Genomic DNA, 23,396 nt, shown 5'->3' on the forward strand with positions numbered 1-23,396 from the left:
TTTAAAAAGGAACAAAATGAGGCAGTACTAATTAAAGACCCTGTTATCTCTTTTCTTTGTTCCACTGCCAGGAGCTGTTGCACAGACTTCACAGCTGATTCTTCCTCTAAATTGTATGTTGCATGTGAAGCATCCTGACAACTTGAGATTATCCGAGGATTTTAAAAACCTCTTCCAAAGTTTGGTTACTTTTCCTCAAAATTCAAAGACTTTGAGACATGACTTTTTCAGCAGTTGGCACATGAAAAGACTGTACTGGCGATCGCAGTCTGGGAGAAAGTCCAACGTGACAGCAGGAAAACAGGAAAAACTTTGGATTCTCCTGTGGAGCTGAACTCCTCCCTGACAATCTCTGTCAACGAAATGTCAAACGCAGGAGCAGAGTTACAGTTATCTTGTCGTTTGAATCTGATTCTCATGTCTGATTCGTTCGCATCAGGCTGAATGAAGTGACTTGACAGATGTCTTCCTTTGAGGAACACTATCATGAAAGTCAGACAAGTGTAAATTCCCTCTGTCGGCATTTACCTCCCTGCCTCCTTATCAGCCTGCCTGGGATCATATGCCCTCTTGAGACGGAGAGGAAAACTGCAGGCTCTTTGATCACACCACTTACTGTAATGAGGCCTTCAAGTCATTAATTCCTTTGTGTCCAATTATGGCTGTAGTGGAAGAAACACTAATGAATTGCTATCATTAAAATGACACTCTCCATTTTTCTCAAACTCTTTGTTTGGGTTTTTTTGTCTATTATTAATGCTTACCAACAAGAATAGTCCATTTTAAAGGCATTTCACTTTTTCACACGTATAAGGGAGAGGGTAACCATCAAATTCTGGCTATTCTGACACGTTCCAGTTCTTTGTCAAAGTCCTCAATTTGATTTAATTGAAATTGTTTACCACAATCCATACAGAATAACTTTGTAGAGACCAGGCAGCTGTCCTATCAGTTTGTTTCAGTGTGGTCAAAAGTTGCTTATTCCCATAACCATGCTCTTCATTTTCAGGCTGTTCCATTATTGTAAAGAAACAACAACTGCATCTAATCCTACGCTTGACTTTACCACAGATAACAGCTCTGATACATAACTGCTTCCACACCTCCAGCTCTATAAGCAGCATATAACTCATACAATTAGTGCTGCTCACATGCACCTTCACTGTTTTCTACATTCATATGCAGTTTATTCCTGCATTGCCTGCTGTGACTGGTGCATCTGCAGGTGCCAAACACTTTTCCTTTTACCCTACATTTCTACTTCGTTGAAAGAAAAACACAGCCACCTCTTTAAAATGAACTCTAATCTGGAATCTAATCTGATCCTTGCCTTTCTTCAAAGCGAAACAAACAAATGCATCTCTACCTGCTGGGTATCAGCTGTGTTTGTCCGGCGACATGGACGACCTTACTGTTCTGCTCTGACATCTCTTGTCTGCGGTGATATTAAAGCGAGCTGACAGGATACTATACAAAGGCTGTGATAATGAGCCCTCGCGGTCAAACGCCCCTCACGGCCTCTCAGGATGCAAAGAGCTGTGAGAACTCATCTGGGGCGGCTTCGGCTGCGTTTCTGCATCTGACTTTTAGCAGAGAAGGGAGTGAATCAGCCTCTTGGGAGGAAGTGGAGTTCTGAGAAGATCTTTAACTGGTGAGGAAGTGTTGTGTCAGTTTGTGGTTTACACAGCAACACTGCTGACTTTCTCAGCAAGTGCTGCACATTGGGAAACTTCAGTTTGCAGCAGGACTGTGTGTTAAAAAGAGTGCAGACCTAGAGAGCAGTCATTACAAAACTCATCACATATTGTATCAATGCTATTGGTGAAACTTGGAGCTATGGCTAATCTATGCCTTTCACAGAGGGAGTAGCACAGCTTGTTAACCGGGGAGCTGTTGAACTGGTGCCTGTGTATGTATGCAGAACTGAGAAAGTGCTGCCTCAATGTGGTTGCCAAGCGTTTCACAGCATCGGAAGTGTTTTCTCTTTGTGTGTCTATTCTTTTCCCTCTAACACCATCTGTCACACACAATGGATGCTGATTATCAAGTTCAACTTCAGTTTTATTGTTAAGTGCTTCCATTAAGTACTTTTGTAGCCTCCCCCCTGTAGAAGGACTACATTTCAATTTATGTACACGGGGTCTGTGCGGCTTACCAGACGAAGACTTGGCGCGGTTGTGCTTGCTGCGAACTTCCTGAGAAAGTGAGAAAGGTGAAGCGGTGAGGTTGGAGGTCAGAGTGGCTGCTAGGGGTCCATCCCGCCTCAGGCTCAGGTGCAGGGTCTCTTCAGCAAACAGCGTCTGGATCAGTGCCAGGTTCAGGCCAGACACACACCGGCCGTTCAGGACCAGGATCTCGTCACCTGGGCGTAAACCTGGGCGAAAAGAAACAAGTTTCAGGAACAAACCACATAGGATACACGTGACACTGATTCTTAATTCCCAAAGGAGTAAACACCTTCATTGAACGCCAGTCCATCATGAAGCACTTCACTGACAAAGATCCTGCTGTTCCTCCGGTTGTCTATATGCCCTGTTACTGCAAAGCCTGAAAATAAAAAAATAAACACGCAGACAGAGACAAATAGGGGGGTTAGATCTACAGGACTGTCACATACAGGATCCTAATCTATGACACCTGACCTCACTCAGGCTCTGAATGTATCCCACTCACCAAAGTCTGTGCTGCCGCTCTGCCTGCTCATGTGCAGCGTAAACACATTAGCTGGGACCACCTCCAAATGATCATTGACCTACAGGGTGAAATCAAACAAAACAACACACTTTAAACAAGTGGCAGATAATCAGGCTCAGTGTGACGCTGTGTGTGGGATTGTGCCTGCTCACCAGATCATGCAGGAGTTCTTCAGGAGCCACATGACAGACCTCGACCTCCTCCTCCTCCTCCTCAACTCTCCTGTGCAGCCGGAGGCAGTGTAGACTCGGGTCCAGCTGCTTCATCTGTTGAAAGAAGAGCTCTTTAATGTCCAGCAGGCTGGATGCATGGACTCATCAGATACATTTCATGGTGTAGAATAGGGATAGACCGATTATCGGTTGGGTCGATTATCGGGCCGATATTTGGCATTTTGGGGCATATCGGCACTGGCCTTTTTTTTAATCCGACGGCCGATATGAAACCCAATCTGAAACCCACAAAACTGTTTTGTTTTGACTCTGATGCTTCTCTGCACAGAGTTTCTCCCTGTCTACACTATGGAAGCCCTAGATGGTCATTTGAAATCAGTCATGTAAAACCAAACAGAAAATTAATTCAACTGCATTACATACCTGTTACATTACATTCTGTCCAGTTTAATTGCAGTCCCATAGAAATTTTAGAAAATTTTATTTACTGTAGAAAACTTAAGCTATCTATTTTCTTAAGTTTTTATTTAACTTCATAAAACATGCTGCTGAGCCTGGGAGCTGTTTATTAAACATATGCTTTAAGGCATTTGAATGCAGTTTAGTGTTGGAGTTTGTATTGTTCAACAAATTTTTATGCCAATATTTTCACTTTGACTGCAAATGAATATCAGCTTAAAATATTAGTTATCGGCCTCCTTGCCTACTAATAATCGGTACTGGTATAGGCTCCAAAAAATCCATATCGGTCTTTTAGATCTGCTGTGTGAGGAAGGCCTGAATTATTCACTGACTTTATGCTTGGTGATAGGTGATTTGCGGTAAACTCAAAGGGTTTACACATATGTATGTGTTGTCCTGGTCATTAAAAGCATAAAGACAGTGTCTTCTGCTACAGATGCTCAAATGGAGACTGCACGATAGAGGTGGGAGGAAAAATTGAAAATCTTTAAATCGGGATGTTTTGTTTGACAATATCATTATCATGATTTTTTGTCAAAAAATTGTTTTATTCTTCAAATTCTAATTTGTCATTTTAGTCTTTGTCTATAAGCTGGATTGGGAAAAAGTTACCACTTTTCTCCAGCAGAGAGTGAAATGTTTCTATCTGACTCATGTGATGTGCCTTTAATGGGAAAATATGGCTCCTGATAAAGTCTGAAGACATTATCATCATTTAACTTTTTCACATGGTCTGGGGTTAAAAAGCAAAGTAAAATAACGTAAATATTGAAGAATAGCAATTTAAATCTAATCAGTACCCTAGAAATCGTAATAGAATTGAATCACTCGAATAGTATATCATCCCAGCTTTACTAAATAAACATTTACAAACCCAACCTGACGTCACTGAAGATCAAAAACTTGAATTTACTTCCTTTGCTGAAACCTTCACTGCAATAAAAATGGTTTTCTCTAAAACAATCCAACCTGAATGGCACCACCCCCTACATTAATATTTCAGCTTCAATCATGAGGAATATGTCAAAGCTGTTGTGTTGACATGTCATCACTCTCTGATACTGGCTGCTAAGCTGACCTTGCAGGCTGCAGAGAGAAGGTCAGCTGCTTTCTGGTCTCTTCTGATGGCAACTTGGACTGTCAGCCCGTCTGGCATGTAGACACACGTCAGCACATCAATGCCACCGCTGCTGCTGTCCCACACACCGCCCTCAGGGGGCGACATGGAGTAGATACTGGTCAACACATCCAGCCTCTGTGGGAGAGGAAGAGAGGGTAGAAAGGGAGGGTAAAGATAGAAAAAGGAGGAGGAGATGAAGCAAAGAGAAGAAGGAGTTAACCACACGGAGTGGGGAAGTGGGGCAGCAGAGAGAGACTGAACAGCACACAAATCAATACGCTTCCATTAGTCTAAATGCTTGGCTGTGGATCAAGCAACGGATCAAAGATGTCATACAATTAGCCTTTCAGAAATTCATTTGACAACATGGACGGCAGTTGCTCCACATAATAGTCATTATAATGACCATGTACACAAGACGATTGGCAACGGTCGACCCATAGGGCCAGACGACTTGATGATATCTGAGCAGCTGCCTGAGACTTGTTTGATTTTAAAAGCCACAAGAGTTATTTTGACCCAAGTGACGGATAGAGACACTTTATTTTCAAATCAGTCAAACGTTCAGATCTGTCATTTGAAAATAATTATTATTCAGTGGCATTAACAGTGAGGTTAGAGCTGGGGATTACGGCGGGTGGGTTAACCCAAGGCCCTGCCTCAAAGGCAGTCATTTAGGGGTTTTTGGTTGCGACTCTGTGTCTCTGGAGGGAAACGCACCACTGCTGCGTTAAGGGGCTGTGGGAGAGGCCACAGTGTAGCCTTAAACCGCAATTATCAAGTCCCTCCATCCTGGGGAAACACAGCAAATGTACTGGAATTCAGTGATTCAGCACTTCTTACAAAGACGATATGACTTCTTGGTTCAACGCAAACATGGACCATGAAGGATAAATGCATCAGCAGATATAATGTGATGGTTAAAAAATATTATGGGATCATAAAAATGGAAATTGGTGAGGCTTCCTGTGCTCTGAGCATGTATGTGAGATTTTCTGTATTTCAGTAGCTGGCTGCCTGCTGTTGATGCATCACCTCAAGATGAAAAATCTTTTTTTTCTGCCAGACAAAAAAACGTAATAGAACACCTTAGGCCTGTGACTCAGACTCACTTGGCTGCCCACAGACGAGCAGAGAAGAAGCATTCTATATAATTTCAGATGAAAATGAACATTTGCCTCATTTACCATCTGAATGTGCTCAGTTATTCATGAATCACCCTCATAATAAAGGCCACCAGTGTTTCTCTAAAAATCCTCCCCGCACCTGTACGGATGGAGGAGCACAAGGTGCCACTTCACCACCCACCTCTGCTTCCATGTGAGGTCATGCTTACAATCAGAGGGTGAAAAAACAAGCCGTCATGGCGACTAGTTGCATAACAGTCCTGTTTGTGTCCCACCAACATGGCGTGACTGGAAAACTAAGATTTGGTAGCCCGTGCTGACCTGAGCAGCAGCTGAGTAACACTGTACACTCATTCATGGTCAGGGAGGGCTATAAGAGGCCGACGGTTGCCTGGTCAACGTTCCATAAAGGGCTGCCAAGGGTCCAGGCACGCGCCGAGCTTCAACGTGTGCTCTGTGTGGTCAGAGCGTCTTCTCTATTTACATTTGCATTCAGCCAAATAATTTGAACCGTAACTTCAGTCTTTCCTCTCACGTGTGGAAATTATTTCCGAGCAAGTCGTCCTCCACCCTGGAGCTTCTAAAGATGGAATGTGGAGAAACGGACGGTTAGTGGCCGCTGAGCTTATACGCCCTTTCTGTTCTGCTCTGTTCTGCCCAAACTGGCGAGCGCTGCTGCCTGCTCCTTCAGAATTTACTTCACAGTTTGAGCAGGCGTGGGTACTGGAGTGTGGTGAGACGTGGTGATACGGAAGAAGGGATCAGTATTTCATGGACAAGGGTGGTGAATTTTAACAGTCATGTCAGGTAGTAATGCAGGAACAGAAAAGGAGAAGGTGATGGATGAGAATCTTACTCTTTGTCGTTTTGTGCTTGAAATACATGTTTTACAGAATTTTCATGTGATTTTCTCCAAAATAACAACCAGCGTTAGGTACTGAGTTAGAGGAATCACTGTTTAACAAACAGAAAATGGCATGATTTCTGGACTTGGACTTGTTCAGTCACTTCACTCCACTCAGAGTGTGGGTGGACCGAGGCCCTGAGGAGCAGAACTGCATCAGGCATTGCGAAATCTGTTTTAACCCCTATGGAGGCCAACTCAGCTTTTTTACTGGCAAGATCATCCTATATATATGTCTCCCTGCTTTATGCAACACAACAAGCCTGCTCACCCGCCAACTCAGTATGGACACAAACACACAAGCGCACACATCACTTGACTTCACTGCCAACGATTAGTGGAAGATGATTGCTCAACGGAGTAATTCATGGGATTTAAGACCCAAGTAGGACAACAGTAATCAAGACTGAGCTGAAGAAGTGTATGTGCTGACAAAAATCAATACAACTGTCCAGTCCCTCTCCCTTTCCTTGCTCCAGCCCTGAGGAGTCTTAATCCCCACTAAATCAAACCAATTCTAGTGACAAGCTGTTTTCCACATCCACATCCAGGAGACACAGAAACACTCAGTCGCATTTTAAGAAACATTAAAGTGTCAACCCAATAAAGGCCATTACTGTTCCCCAAAGCCACTTCCTCTTACAAGTCCATTTCAAGGCCCTCAATGGGGCAGTTTTAACACTCAACCCATTCACCACAGGCTCGTGTTATGAATCACTCCATCCTGAAGAGCAGCCATCTATATCACATCCGTCCTGCTCTGTTGAAATGTCTATTAGTCTCATTCATCAAAGTAATAACTCATATGTTGGTCTATTGATTTGTCTGTAAAGATTATTCACTTGATTTCCTTCACTGGAAGAAAGAAATAAGCTTCACTTCCACTTGTGGTATTAACGTATTTAGTAAGTTGGAAAAAAGAGACAAGAAAAAAAAAAATCCTGCACTTTATGGCAACACCTGCAGCCAAGTAACTTATAGCATTTTGTCGCACTTACTAGGTTTTTCCTTCTGTCTAAATTCTTGTTTGTGTTGTACGTTGCTTTGGACAAAAGCGTCTGTAAAATAAAACTGTAGAAGTTGCCTAATGACACTGCACAGTAGGTTAACAGGTGGGCTCAAATAAAGCAGAAGCATAGTTAGCCGAACTTAGCTAAGCTAAGCTAGCTCAAGACAGAAGAGGAACTGTGTTTTATTCTGAAAAGTGAAAAAAACAAGTAAAGTTTTTTTTTCTGAAAGCAAAGTAAAATGCTAGAAACTGTGTAAATATGAAATCAACTTGAATTTATATTTCATTCTTCAAGACACAGAAGGAAAGAGAAAAGAGATATCATTAATAGTTGTTGCCAAATAGTGGAGTTCATTGCTGCTTTTATTACTCATAGATACATACTTATTTATTTATTTATTTATTACTCATAGATACATACTTATTTATTTATTTACTTATTTTTTGATATTACTCTTTATGTAGTGGTAAACTCTCTCTGTCGTGGTTGATAGCCTGGCTTCTGTGCCAGTTCTTCAACAAGTTTTTAACCAAAGGGATCCCATGTGGTTCATACATTTAATATTGACAAGAACCGGTACCTCATACAACCCCACTTTGAGGAAAAGAGTAAACTATACCTTTAAAAGGCTATGTCTAGAAGTCAACTCCTCAATGTTGATTACCTAAGTGCATATCTAAAGCATAAAATATTTATCTGGATTCCTGGAGTTACATGTTTTAACATAATTGTGATTTCCTGAAGCGACACACTCCAGTCTAAAAATTCTGAAGCCTATTCTTAAGAGCTAAAAGCCACAGTTTATTGAGTGTCTACTTGAGGTTGGTTGCAGAAAGACTTGAAACCACATAGGTTCAAAAAATGGCTTGGGTCTAAATTGCTAATTTCTCTATTGACACACACTGTACGGGGGGATTTTTTTGCACCTCAGTGGTTTAGAAGACATGAGGGTCATGAGTTTGCTCATCAGAGGTGCAGCTCATTTGAGGCACTGCATACTGCCTACTGCTTTTGCAAGTTGCATGTAGTCTGACTGTTCTGTTGGGTCTGTTCTATAGTATGACACTGGTTTTCAGTTTCGGAAAGCTGAGCTACAGCTGATGGATTTTTTTTTGCCTTTATTATAAAAGTACAAAACAAACTATGGGTGGATCTTGAAATTTTAGTTATTTTGTTATTCATATCACAGAAGAACCATCATATTGATGATGGTGTTGTTTTCACTTATATCTCACAGACAGCCAAACGCAGGGGTGGCCAACCAGGCCAACAAAAATGACCATGGTACTATCGGAGAGCCACGTCACACACGTGGTCTTACAAACACACTTCCTCTCACACATAAACGAAATGACATAAAATAAAAAATCAATACATCACCAATTTTCAAAGCAAGATTTACTGTGTTTGTGTGTTTAAATTTGTACAAGAGAAGAGAAACTGAAACTTAAGTATCAATCTGTACACCCAAACATTGATCAATACTGAACCCAACGTTGGCATCAATGTATCAATAATTTAAATTGATCAGCACACCACCACTCATAACAATATATATCTTTTTATGAATAGATCAAAGAGCCGCACACTCAAAGACAAAGAGCCACACGTTTGCCACCCCTGGTCTAACATTAGTGTTGTTGTGTTGTAGTTACAGTGTCGACTCAGTCCAGTAGATGGCGGTAATTCACCAAAACCTGCCAGCGCTCAGACAAACTGCAGTGCCCTGCATTGTGGGAAACAGTTGCAGGTAGACTGTTCTTTTGCATAATGAGAAATTTTCCCAGATTAGTGGGACATCCAGGGAATTTTTGGCATGCTGCAGATTTTGCAAGTTTTTGCATAATGCCAACTACAACATCGTGAATTTCGGCCAAATAGTAGACACTGCTAGTGATTTAGGCGGTTTGGAAAACAGCCTGTGTATCAAGAAGAGATGTGACCTCAAGATACAGTCTAAAGATTTTCTTTGCCTTTCCAAAAAGTGTACATAAGTGTTTGTCAACTTTTGACTTTCTAATTCTAGTCTTGAGCTTCTCTAAGCTGAACAATTTGTGGATTTGGTGTCATTTTCAAAATATAAGTATAAGGGGACAGTAACTATTTCCTCTAGTTAAAGAGAATAGTACAAAACAGTCTATCTCAACAAATATTAGTAAGTCTGTATCGCATAAACAAATGGAGCCTTGAATTAATAACTCTATGCACTCTCTTTTCTTTGAATGAGAACAATACTTTCATCAAGCTAATTTGTGCAACCTATGAGCGTTGCAGTGCTATTTCACACTAAGTTTAATAAATTTTACCATGTTAAAAAATCTCATCAGAGGCTTCAGTGAGTACGCATTTATTATGAGCAGCAGCAATGAAAGCCAGAGCCGAAAGAACAGGTGATGTGGCAGAATCATGCTAAAAAGTTTGTTACTAATCATAATTTAATGGCGTAAACAAAAAACAAACATTGTGACAGGGATGTGGAAGCTTTACTGCACCCATCAATCATTTCACACTCTATGATAAACACACTCTTCTATCAGTGATTCTGATCAACACTTGAGCCCAGCACCCTCCATTAACTCAATTATGCTGGGAATCGGAGCCCTGTCCATGTGGTACTTTAACCACAGTTCAACTCCAGTAAAAATCCCTGTGGTGTCTATTTATCTTTCAGACATCGGCGGATCAACATGAAAGGGTTCTTTGCTTTGATCCTGAGCATGTAATATGCACAGGCAGACACACACACACTTTCTGATCCCCTGTGAGTGAAAAACATCTTTACAGAGCTCACTATCAAAGCCAGGAAAGACAGCAGAGGTCAGAGTAACAGTGGAACCATTTCTGACACGGCTACTTCACGCTGAAACAGATAATTCGGCACATAAAACGGTACCACAGGATGGATGTGACAGATGGCAGAGGAATTTTTAACAGATATATCAAAGATCCAGAAACCGCAGCGGACAAAGTTAGCTATGACTATGACTCACCTCGGTGCTCCTGGGAGGGAGGGCGTACACTTGACCTCCAACGTTGCTCTCAAAAATCTGAAATCAAGAGAAAAACGTGAAAAGTACAGACAGAGGGGCACCACACTGATTGACTCATGAGCGATTAAGTGCCCAGCCACCTTGGTACCACAATATTAGACACACACTGTGCTATTATGGAGGTAATTAAAAACTACATGTGGCGAGTGCAGCGCTTTGATTCTACTTCCAAACGGCGCCTGTAGCCTTTGAAGGTGCAGTGGTAGAAATATGCTGTGCGGTTGTGGATGTGTGTGAGTGAAGGGGGTGTGTTCGGACACTCTGTGGTTTCTGTGTAGCAGGGAGATGAAAGGGGACACAGTCCGGTTACAGATGAGAGGTGGACAAGCGCTCCCCCCCTTCTCCTTCTCTGCTCTCCACCCCTCTGAGTTGAACCTCTCTGTTCTTAATCCATGCTATCTCCCTCCACCTCTCCTCACCCGCTCCTGATTGTACAGTGTGTTGTGTCTGGCTAAGCCCAGAACTGGAGGTGACTCTGCAGCCCCACGGGGCTTTAACAACTCTATAATACAGTGCTGACACACAATCATCTGTTATGTGAGGGTGTAACTCTGATCCTCACTCAAAAAACGGGGCAGTTAACAGCTTTTGTTGAGATACTTTATCATCAGGCAGGAGTGACATGATAGGTGGAGAAGCTGGTGACAGAAGCAGGGTGTTTTGTTTGAGAAATGTGTCTCAAGGTGTTTGTTTTTCTGTGAAATTAACAGAGCTGAAGCTGATTTACACGCAAAAATCCCTCTCTCGTGCACAATATACTTAGGTATGGGGCATACGAAAACACAATCCCTTCTTCTAAGGATGAGGATTAGTTTCCTCCCGAGAAGTTTTCTTTACAAATCAGAAAAACATTCCCTCATCTGACCTCTGATCAGCAGAGCACAGTAACTCTCCCTCCCTAGCATGAGTACATTTATAAAGTGGCTGTAAACAGTGCTGCTTCACTGTAAACTGACTAATTTTAGAAAGCTTTACCATCTCTCCCACAAATCCTCGGACCTTTCTGGCCTACTTCCCACAACCGACCGCCGGCCAGCTCTTTACTGTATACAGAGCTCCCCTAAGACGGATGAGAGATGAGAATAAAGAGAGGGAAGAAGCGGGGAGGAGAGAAAGACTTAGGGGTAAGGTTGTCAGGCCCGTAGTCGCAGTAAATGAGATTTAGTCTTAGTCAACACAGATGACTCAGTGTGGAAACTGTGGGAGAAAGACCGCCTCTGACTCTCTGATGTTTGTATTCTGGGAGACAGGACAAAGCTGGAGGGGAAAAGGAAAGACTCACGGTAAGCGATCTCATTCCATGTCTGTTGGGCAGACTTTGAATGATAAGGATCGAACTACGGGCGAAAAGAAAACATTTGAGAAGGTAACGACAGATTTAGGAGCATGAAGGAGAGTTTGGACCCTCAGAAAGCATTGCTCTCGACACGTGTCTCACAGTACATCACGAGCGCCAAACAGCCAATGATGTAATCAAGAATGACTACCACTGAATTTCCAGTAAAGAACAAGTGAACATGAGAAATACCGCATAATCCTACCCCTGCTCAAAATGAAAGCAACACCGTGACAGCAGAGAAGCAGCAATGCTTACAGACATTTTTTTGTTCTCAATGAGGTTTTAAGTGAAGAAAACGCCATGAAAGCCTCAAAATGAGCTTGTAATAGAAGAAGAACATGGGAAAAAAAATAAAGGGAGGCTGTTTAATATTTAGTGTCTTTACACCAGCCATCTGTAAGGCTGAGAAAAGAGTAGAGGATGCCATGTACCACATATGGCTTTTAATAATTCATGTGTGAGCTGCAGCGCCACCTCGGCCTTCTGCACTGCTAAATGTAAGCAGGCCTCATTAGAGCGGCCGGCTGGAGTTCCCCTGAAAAATAATAACACACACAGACATACCTAGCCGCTGAGAGACGTGTGCAAATGCCCAAACATAAATATCACAGAGCAGGTGGTGGCATGGGTGTGGAGATAAGAGGAGTGAAACAGGACAGGGAACGTTTTGTAAGCAGTCAGGAGTCAGCTCTGACGGAAGAACATGATGAGACTCCATGTTGGCTTCACAGCAACAAGAAAAACGACAGCAGATTGCTGATAATCAAAACCGCTCTAAACTAAAGAACAGACGTTTATAAAAGACTTGAAAAAATGAGCAATTCCTTTGTGGCGATTCTGAAAATAGACCACCAGGAGGAGAGTACTCTTCAGGGCCGTACCTTCAGGGTATAGCGCGGTGGATTTCTGTATCAATAAATAAACAGCTTGCACACCTCTAATTACTAACCAGAGAGGATTTAGACTCCCCCCCTCCACACCTGGGTGAGGAATGCCCCTCTGTGTTTATGTTGATGGGAGGTGCAAACTCAAACTTACCAGGAAGAAGGGGGGAGGAGGGGGGTGTAATGGTGTGTGCTTCTAATTAATAAGATCTCCTCAAGGGGGAAAAAGTGCTGGAAGGGCTGCATGGCTTATTTTTATGTCAGCACAGGCAATTTACATGCAAGTAAGCACAAAGGCAGCATGTTTTCACGTCATTTCATTAACAATATACACAGTGTGTACACAGGGTATAAGTAAGACACAGCTCCTCTCAGCAGTATATCCCCAGAGGTAGTGTGAGTGTGTGTGTGTGTGTGTGTTTACAGACATGTATGTGCAGCGCAGCTTGGCACTGTGAGCACACATGCTTATAAATTTTGCATGCTTATGTTTTGTGTATGGTATTGCTGGTTGTTCTGTTTTCTGAATACAAACTCCTGCATTCATTATCTGCTGTTTCAGATCACCTAAACGCTCTGGGATTCAGTGAGGATGATTTGGTATCATTTTGGGTCTGACAATTTAGTGTTTGGTGCAGGTTTGTACGATAATTTGTTTCCTGACAGTGCTGAAAATTATGATGACCCAGTGCATATTTCATATTCCAGATCTTAGTATCCAGAATATTTCAAGGATCTGGATCGTACTTTTACATCTGTCAGAAATTATGGTGACCTTTGTCTTGTATTGTTTTACAAAACGATCTGACCATTTATGGTGGAGTTATATACACATATGGTGAAAACAGCCCTATCTCACAATGACAAAGAATCCTTTAAAAAAATCCTGGATCCAGACGGTGATCCAGATCACCTCCAAAATTTATTTAAATCTATTTAGAACATTTCCTGAAAATTTCATCAAGATCCGTTCATTACTTTTTGAGTTACATTGTTCACAAACAGACAGACTCTCCCAAAAACAAAGTAACTAATCTACTACTCTAAGCATATATATAAAGTAAAATACATTGTCTAAGGTGGGGCAGCCATACTGTGTTTGGATGTTAATTTAAAAGCATCATGTAACTTTTTCATAGGCTCTTGTTCACGTGTGACATCAGTGGTACCTGTGATGCAGAGGGTCTCTTTTCCCTGCCTCTCCTCGTGAGGTTGTCAAGACCTTTGATGGAGGCGAACAGGCCTCTTTTGCGCTCCTTGTGAGTCAGGGACAGGGAGCGTCTTCTGAAAGTGGCCTCATCCCTGGAACAGATCTGAACAGATGCAAACTATCAGATTCCCAGTAATTTATCTCAACAGAGCTTTTCAGTTAATCAGGCCATCTTGATTAGCTGTATTTGCTTTAAGTGACGCATTAAGAAAGTGTTTATAAGGATGCTGTTTTGTTTCAAATAATAAAATGAATTTAAAGGGCTCTGTTGAATCATTTTTAGTTAATCAAACCTTAAAGAATTCAATACAAATATGACCCTAGGAAGAAGACTGCAGTGTGGATTTACATCCATGCGGTCATTCAGAGTCCAATCTAAGCCTCCTCACCAGAGCATGGAAGGAGGAGACAGAGAAGATCCCCAAACGTCCCAGAGTAGATTTCGTGGGGCGGCTGGCGATTGCCAGCAAGCTTTTTGGGTTGGGAAGTTCTCCACCTTGCAGGCTGGCCAGGTAGCAGCGCATTCTGAACAGGTCCATGTTAAACTTCTCCAGGTTCTGCTCCCACTGCTGGATCTGAAAAAAAAAATAATATGACTTCAGTTAGTGATGTTATAAAGCGAACTTCAGGGTAAACTTTGAGTGGTGGCTGAGAACAGAGAGCAGAGGGGATGTTAGGGAGGCAGCTGGGAGAAGGGAGCAGGAGGAGAGGGAGAATCAAAGAGGGAGATGAGGGTCAGAAAGGTGCTTTCCATCTACATGGAATTGCTTGCAGATGTTGGTGGAGGGTGAGGGCACACAATGGTGGAGGTTAGATAATAAGTGGGGACTGCGTATCTCACAGAGGAGTGACTTAGTGTACAGTAAAACCTAATGCTCATGTAAGTCCAGAGAGAGGGGTGATGTTGCACAGACCACCCGTTAAACCTCTACCCAGCACACACACACACACATGCAGCTTATACACAGTTTACAGTCACGTCCCCCCGTGGCTGTTTGCACTATGTATGCTGTAAGAAAGTGCTTATTTTGTTGGCTGGAGACTGCTTTTAATGAGAACACTCAAGTTAAACAACCCTCCATAACAACTGACTTTAATAGGTCTCGTCTGCACTGTGAGTTCATTTACAATAAAGCGCCCCGTGGCGTCGTCCCATTAGGCCTCATTCACATTGACAGCATTCTTCAGAATTAGAAACACACTGTGAGGGGACGGGAGGGCCAGCTTTTATGAACATCAGAAACAAAGAATTGGCAGAGACATCACCATGGGACCAAACTCAGCTATGTACACAGCTGTGCAGGTGTCCTTGGTTGACAAGCATCCAGTCAATGACAGGCATCCCATTATTCCCATTCCAGACACTGACCACAAGGACAAGTACTGGGAATCCAAATGATTTTATATGATGATGACCTTACGTTAGGCATGCGAGTTATGTGAATGGTTTTTAAATGATTAAACACAAGAAACAAATCATTCTCTAGGAAAAACTGGAAGAGGAGCCAACTATTGGATACGTCTATTGGACACATCTGTGATTCTGATTACCAAGTTACTGTAGCCAATGCCATTAACTATAGAAATGTTATTGGTGACTATCCTTATGCAGAAAGTGACTTCGAGTGATTGAGGAAAATTAAGTTAATTTTTGCTTCCACTTTTTCTCTTTTTTGCACAGTAGACAAACTGAATCAGCAAAACTAGCATAGCTAGGAACATTTCCATGAAATGTTTCCTGGGACCAACATATGCCCTCTGAGTCATTTTCACATTTCTAAAGAACTTCCTGATCTGTCCAGTTCTTGTGAACTTATGCTGCTAACTAAGTTATCAAAGCACAAATTTCTTTGACTGCTGTTCCTGGATCAGTTTAATATTCCACGCTGTCCTGGCAGAGCTCAAGAAATGACTTCAGGAGGAAACTGGAGGCATTACAGAGAGAATCAGGTCTTTCCTCAAAAGTAAAGACTTTTTGAAGAGCGGAAAAATGCTTGTCAGTGTAAAACATCCTGTCATGCTTCTTAAATACATGCCATCTGGATGTGTTTGTCAACAGTCAAATATAAGCACCTTTATTCAGGGATGTTCTGAAATAGTCCTGTGCATAAAATTTGATTTAGTGATTCATGCCTGGATACATCCCTGATGAACAGTCTTTAATAAAAGCTGATACACAGTCGTTTGCTCTCCTCTACGCATCACATAGGCTTGGGCCAGGGCAGAGAACCATGATTGGACCCATCTGTCCTGCGTGCACGACTTATTTACATTCATTTCAGGGCAATTAAGCTGTTCTCCCAACAGATTCTCATCTTTTCTTATTCCCCCTCTTTAACATCTGCTCCTGACCTCTGTTAAAAGCTTGAGTGCATAAAAAGTCTTTCAGTGCAACTTGATCGCAGTGTGTGCGTGAATACGTGAGATTGTGCTTGTGTATGTGTGTGTGTGTCTTCAAAAGAGGTCTGCTGGCACTGATTTTAGTGGACATGGGTGGGGGCTGGTACATCAAAGTAGTGCCCTTTTGGTGCAGGACAACCCCAGCGAAACCTTAAATCTATCATCAGCCTTGGGGCGCCCGAATCAGAGTCCTGTCCCGTACTCCCCTGACCCTATCATTGACTCCTACCCTGTCTGTCTCTTTGTCTGCTCTGAGGTGGCATACAGGCTAATTGGAAACAGATACGAGCACAGAGTCAGTCATGCAGACAGGCAGTGACATCTCCACTGATCAGTCCTGCAGGGAGCAGTCCAGCTTCTATCTCCATAAGTTCCTGATAGAAAAATTCTCCTTTTTCCAAAAAAAAAATAACTTAAAGCCTGTATCAGACAGCAACACCATCATGTAAATAAGAAGTCGGCAAACACTGACATGAGCAGCTCTCGCAACAATAAAGACAGCCGTTAGGACTTTAGGTCACCTAAGTCAAAGTAGGTAAAGGAAGCAAAACTACATCAAACATCCATTTCTTGTAGAGTATTTGGCTTCTAAATAAGCCATAGGTTATGAGCTTTTTATTCCCATCAGTAATCTGCAGTATGTAGGCTACAGCTCAGTGTTGGGTGCTTTGGATTCTTCCCCAGGCAGTGAGGAGGAGGAGGAAGAGGATAATGCACGTTGAGAGCCCATTACTCTGAAACATCTGGAATCCCAATCTGATGCTCGGGGAGCGAGCAGCTCCCCTGGGCCCCTCGCAATGCGTTTGGGGACTGATGCATTTAGGCCACTTCACCCACCCACGGACAAAAATAAAGCACGAGCTTGTCACCGCAGTCACAGAACCAGGAGAATTAAGTAGGGCACATCACAGGGTTGCTACACATCAGGTAGAAAAACAACAAACAGGGAACGTGGAGACATGAAGATGGCATGAAAACAGCATTACTGCGCCTCATGATCTCACTATGTAGCTGAGTTAACAGATTAACTGTAAAATACATCCTAGGGGAATGAAATGTAAAAAGCTGTGAGCAATGCTACAGAGGCCTTGTCGTTTGTTTGGTGAGCAGTAGGGCTGGGACGATATGCTAGCCTCACAATTTCGATTCTTTTACTTTTCAATTTAAATTGGGATTCTTTTATATTTATGATTTTTGGTTTTCTTTTTTAACACCAAACCATGTGAAAGAAAGTGAAATTATGATAATAATGTCTAAAGACCAAATCAGGAGCTATAATTTCACATAAAGTGCGAATCGCGTGAGTCAGAGAGAAACATTTCACCCTCTGCTGCAGAAAAGTGGTAACTTTTTTCCAATCCAGTTTAAAAACAAAGACTGAAATAAAGAATTTGAATTTGAAAAAATACTGATTTTGACAGAGATATATAGATTTTTGATTTTTTTTCCCCACCCCTAGTGAGCTTTGCTAACTGTCAGCTGATACACACAGTTATCAAATATTTACCTGATTCTCAATAGCCCTGCGGTTCTTGGGGTCGCTGACCACTGTCAGCTGCAGCTCGGCCATCTTCTTCATCTTCCCGTCCATGTCAATCTTCTGCAGTAGGCCCCGGACCTGGCTCCGCAGCAGGCGCACCGTATCTTCCTTCCCCTGGCGTTTGGCCAGCAGCGAGGCACTGGCTGAATGGATGGCTGTCACCCAGTTCTCCAGGTCAGTCTGGTTGCTGGCCTGTGAGGGCGAAGAGCAGACAGGGGGATTGATTGATAAAGTAGAGGTCAATATCCCTGCTACAAGCTGGATTCAAAGATGCTGTGACTGATAAATTTGCTAGGCCATGCTGTTTTTTAATCATTTATCACATCATGATGGTTGTGTGGTAAACGAGGCTTTGCTGGATCGTTATATGAAAATGTGATAAACTGTAGTTCATGAAATAACGCATACATCAAGCATTCATTTCCCCTGTTTATTAACCATTTTCATGATTATCACTCTTCTCTGAAGAAGGTGGATGTAGCATGTTGATCTAGAGATCAACTGAACTCTCTTAGATTGAGAATGACTCATGCTATTGGAGTGGAAACAAAAGGAGGAAACTCAGGCTGTCTTCATGTTACAGCGATGATTTGCTCTCTCTCTCTGTTTGCCTCTGGGGGCATGTCAGCTCTCTACAGAACTATTTTATTAGATTTAGGTCTAGACACCACGACATACTGCAGTCTGGGAAGCTTGTAATTTCAAATGGGGGAAGCTATGGGGACAGGCGCAAGGAAAGGCCTGAATTTGGTGTGGATATGTAGGTCAGTCAGCGCAAAAGGAAAACAGGATATAGCTTGAAAGTTTGGGAACTTTACTTTTAGGTTAATCACTTACCAAACCTGTAATTTCATACACCACGTTTAAGGTTAAGGAAAACTTCAAAGTGAAGGGCAGGTGTGACTGATCTACTGATCGCCTGTTTTAAAAGAAGAACTGTTAAGTGACGTGGTTCACCTGGAAGAGGTAGACGTCTCCATATGAGTTGCTGAGACAAAAAACGTGCTCCTTCTTGGGGTGCTCGGGTACAGCTTGTACGATGCTGTCCTCAGCCAGGAGAGCATAGCGAGGAGAGGCGTCCTGCTCAGGAGAGCCTTTGCCGTAAGTCTCATAGAAGAGTAATGTACATCCTGGAAAGAAGAGCACAAAGACGTAGAGAGGACTGTGAATGACAAAGATGCAGATAAGAAAGAATACATCATCCAGCCTGGTTTAAAGGACACACAGTCCTTGTAAAATCGAATAAAGTACAAAACAGCTCAAAACTTTTAAGTCTTAAGGCCACAGTCAGCCGTCACTGCCTCCACCTCCTATTTTCAAACTTCCAGGAGAAGTTTGTCAGTTAGTACTTCAAAGCAGAGAGGTAAAACGCAGCATATGTTCATACAAAACCAAAGCCTTTTTCCATTTGGCTTGAAGCAACTGCATAATCCCCTACAAGCTTCAGAGCAGGAGGGAAGGACAATCAGTCAATGTCAAGAGTGATGCCACTGTCAAGGACATGTCTGCTGTTGAGAGGAAAAAGCCTGAGAACAAAGAGGAACCCACCAGCTCTTTCAGATTGAATTATAGTACTAAAATTTGGGTAATCTACTTAACTTTGAATTATTTCAAAACCACATGTCAGCACATTCTTTGACTCAATTTCAAGGTACGTAATTGTTTCCCTCTTTGTGCCACCCCCCCTCCTGGAGTCTACCTCACCTTTCAGGGTCACCCAGTACTGCTTCCACTTGCGGCGGGTCACCAGCTCCAGCTTCCTGTCCTTGTGCAAAGTCACGAGAGGTTTAAAAGAAAGCCAGCCAGCCCGCCTGACCACCCCCTGCTCCTTCTCAAACAGCAAATCCAGCTGCTCCAGTGAACCCTCCGCTGACTCGCTGCCACTATCCCCCTCTTCAGTGCCAGTGGATGGGTCTCTCCTCTCTCCGCCTCCCACTCCCCCTTTCCCAGTGTCTGTCTCCAGCTCCCTCATGAAGTTCTCATAGATATTCTGGCGCACAGCGTCGCTGGTGGTTTGGTGAATGGCTCCTGATGATTGGGCTCTGGAGGCTCCAGGGAACCAGAGGAGGCTGGAGACTTGGGAGGGGGAGCTGGTGTCTGCAGTCAGACCATCAACCCCACTGTCAAAAGCATCAGTAAGGTCCTTGTATCTGGTCTCCTGTGAGGAAAATAAGAGATTACATGTGAGGAATGCATAGAGGCCCGATGATGCAGAGGTTTGATGACAACAGAACAGTTTTCAGCAGGACACAACATTATCAAGTGTCAAACATCATCTTTGGGCTTCCAACTCCTCTTCAAGTGAAATCACTGTGACTGTGTTCACTTTGTTTCCCCCTCAACACATAAACCTCTGTGTATCAATAAGAGTTCAAACTGGAACAAAAAAAAATCTTACTGTGCTACTTTCAATTAGCCTGAAGGCTCTAAACGATCGTAGGAGAAACTTTTGAAAGAATCCAGTGAAACCGCTTCAACCTACTTCAAAGTCAACATTAGAGTCCCTAAATCTTCCGCTAGGCTGAGAAAGTGGGACAAATTTCCTGTGATGGCACCTGGGAGGTTGGAACCCTCCAGGCTCAGACAATTTCACGTCGTTCGAGGGCCGCTGTGGCTTCCCAATCTCCCAAATGAACACTTGATGGAATTGCACTTTTCATGCCTAATGATAGTCTGCCTACACTTGACTAGATTGCAGCATTGATTCTGCCCCTGGCAACAGACCCAAGAGCTCTCAGCATGCAGTATGAGTCGTCATGTTGAGCTCATCCTCTGTCTTTGTTTTCCTCCCGTCTCTCACTCAGCACTTTTTATGTCCTTTACATTCTTATTTAGCTTCTCCCATTGTTGATATTTAGAAAACTATTCAAATTTGCACAAAACATTGCTGAGCAGCTGGAATGATATGAAAAGGTATAAATAAATTTCTTATTCATATGAAAATGAAGCACAAAGAAATCCCTTACTCAGCACTGCAGAGCGGGGGTTTACTCCTTGTCACCAGCTGACAGCTCTGTGCTCATGTTTAGCTACAGGGCAGCACTGAACCCCGAGAACCCCTGAGGAACAGCCTCTGAATAACCTGAACGCTCACCTGCCACCATGAAAAGTCAGCATTTGTATCAAACAGCCAGAGGGAAGTTGGTACTGAGCACAGGGTGGGTCTTTTTCAGCTTCCCATGTTTTCCTTCCACCAGCACAGCCCAAGTTTTCTTGCTCCAGCTGCTTTTCATTATCAGCAGGTTTTTGGCCTTTTGGCATCAGGGTTGCAATTTGACCTTTAAACCCACAACAGAGCCATGGAGTCCAGGTGGAGGGGAACCAGAGCTGGAGGTGCTCCTGATTTTGTGAGCAGCCCTTTGAGTTATATGCCATGGAGGTTTGGCAGTAGACAAAACAGTCCCAAAGGACAGAGGATGTACAGATTTAAGACCAGCTTGAAGTGCTTTGGAGTCTTACCTCGCGTTTACACGGAAACAGCATTTCAGTCGACCTAAAACGCAAACTTTTGAAAGAGTGGGATTTTTCTGAAACGCTGCCAACACCGTTGCCGTGTAGACAGTAAGCCAGCATTTTCAGTGGAAACGCTGACGTCACACTCCTCCTCATACGAGCGCACACAACAGGATAACAGTACCGTTGTTACAATCGTCACGAACTACCGTGTTGTGCTTGTGCTGCTCAATCTGCTGAATCTGCTGACTGTCTTCATACAAAATGTACACCTGTTGCTCCACTTTTGCGCTTAGTATTCCCCAATACACCAGATGATCGGCTCAACTCTACTTCGGTGGAAATCTCCCAAAAGCTGCTTCCGGACAAGACAGTTATAGCACCACCCGCAGGCCTGGCATGCTTACTACAGCGTTTTCAGTCCCTCAGTGTTTCCGTGTAAATGCTTTTTTTTTTCACTGCATTTTCGCTGCGTTTTCAGATGAAATGTTGTTGTGTAAACGGGCCCTAAGCAGGAACTTGTTACAGGGAAGAGAAAGAAATCCAAACCCTTAAGTGCAAATCCTTTTTTATGGCCTTAAAATTAAAAAAATTTAGCTGTGTCAATGTAAATGTATTCCTCCTCACACTTATCTCTGAAAACAGAGCTTAACATGTTCTGATTTATTATCATATCAGAAGAATCTCATTTAAAAGTTATTTTCGTTTCCTGCTGGCAAAAACAGCCACCTGACAGCTTTATTTCTGCATAACAAAAGTCAAGGAATTGGCAAAATGTTTGGCATGCATGACAATTAGATTTAGAGGGAGACATGACTAATTCAAGAGAAAGCTGTGTAGCATTTGTGAGGGATAGTGTAAATGTACTGAACACGCCCCTTCAAGGATGGGTGACAGTATCAGGGTTAAATATCTAAAACTTCACGTCCTGAGCTAGGAAATTCTGCTAAATTCCTACTAAGTAGAAAAAAAAAAGAAAGACAACCATTTACACAGCAAGCGTTCCGCATTGTGCTTTGGTTGTTTTGGTGGTTTACCCTCCTTAAAGTGACTAAACACCAATCCCTATTAGCAGATTTACCGCCTCAAATGCCCAGAAATTAAGAACCGCACAACAGTCCCAACACCCAAAAGTGATTCATTAACATTAGAGGAAGGGTGGGGTTAAATCTTCAGCTAGGATTTAGTTTCACTCGAACAGAGCTTCTCAGAGGCTTACAGCTATTCTCCTGGCAGAGCCCAAACAGCATTCTTAAACTTTACAAGGCGAAGCTAAATGAATTAATGCAGAAACAATTGCTTTCAAGCCTCAAAGACAAAGAGAGACATGAGTTCAGGCTCAGTTTCAACTAATGTTTTCTGTTAAATTAGAGCTATTAAGAATGCAGTCTCAGTAGGACTAAATCACATGGTTTTAAGTCACGTGCATGCCAACAAGCTGTGGTTATTTCTAACCCTCTCCTCTGACCCATGTCTGTATGCTGCTTGTATCATTTTACCACAAGGAAAATCTATCAGCTGCCTGTTCTGTGTCTCACTTTTACAAATTTCCATGCACTCCAACGAGCTGCAAGTTACCCAGACACTTCCAAATCTGACATTACACATCCTAATTCTTATGACATGAGCAAAATAAGACCTTATATAATGTAATGTAATCAAAGCGGTCAAACATTAACATGCAAAAACTGAACAGGAATAATCAGCATGCAGCACTACCTCAGATGCTCCCACCCAGATACAGTCATCATAAATTCTGCACATCAGCCCCAAACTTCTCATCCCCGGAGGATCCTCCATGTCGCACATTGTTATTGGTAGTGCCTCTCTTCATTGTTACATCCTCACAAACACATAACAAGATGAAGTGCTGGCTGCTTTACAAATTTCATTTTGCGCCGCCCCACTGTGCCCTGTCCTCAGACAGCTGGTGTTGTGGTGTGCCGGACCAAAGGACGGTGGTTGGTTCCTGGCCATGCCAAGACCACCACTGGGGCTCATAATCAAATAAACCTTGCCAGACAGGAAAC

General features: G+C 42.8%; 1 protein-coding gene across 3 annotated transcripts in view; it reads right to left on the minus strand.

Annotated features, from left to right (window-relative positions):
* Positions 1 to 23,396, minus strand: part of tiam2a (TIAM Rac1 associated GEF 2a) — a 78,564-nt gene that overhangs the window by 28,415 nt on the left and 26,753 nt on the right. For 2 of the 3 annotated variants that reach the window (XM_074691496.1, XM_074691497.1), the window contains exons 4-14: positions 19,618 to 20,071; positions 18,871 to 19,043; positions 17,881 to 18,105; positions 14,363 to 14,548; positions 13,933 to 14,076; positions 10,481 to 10,537; positions 4,408 to 4,584; positions 2,847 to 2,960; positions 2,674 to 2,752; positions 2,458 to 2,547; positions 2,156 to 2,374 (exon numbers count right to left, since the gene is read on the minus strand). In XM_074691496.1, coding sequence (XP_074547597.1) covers positions 2,156 to 2,374; positions 2,458 to 2,547; positions 2,674 to 2,752; positions 2,847 to 2,960; positions 4,408 to 4,584; positions 10,481 to 10,537; positions 13,933 to 14,076; positions 14,363 to 14,548; positions 17,881 to 18,105; positions 18,871 to 19,043; positions 19,618 to 20,071 — 1,918 coding nt within the window. Of the gene's footprint in view, positions 1 to 2,155; positions 2,375 to 2,457; positions 2,548 to 2,673; positions 2,753 to 2,846; positions 2,961 to 4,407; positions 4,585 to 10,480; positions 10,538 to 13,932; positions 14,077 to 14,362; positions 14,549 to 17,880; positions 18,106 to 18,870; positions 19,044 to 19,617; positions 20,072 to 23,085; positions 23,209 to 23,396 lie in introns of those variants that run through there. The other variant, XM_074691498.1, reaches the window with a different exon arrangement.

The sequence above is a fragment of the Halichoeres trimaculatus genome, unplaced genomic scaffold (genome assembly GCF_033239565.1).
Source record: "Halichoeres trimaculatus isolate MK-OKI-2021-1 unplaced genomic scaffold, fHalTri1.1 fHalTri1_scaffold_17, whole genome shotgun sequence".
Taxonomy (NCBI): Eukaryota; Metazoa; Chordata; class Actinopteri; order Labriformes; family Labridae; genus Halichoeres; species Halichoeres trimaculatus.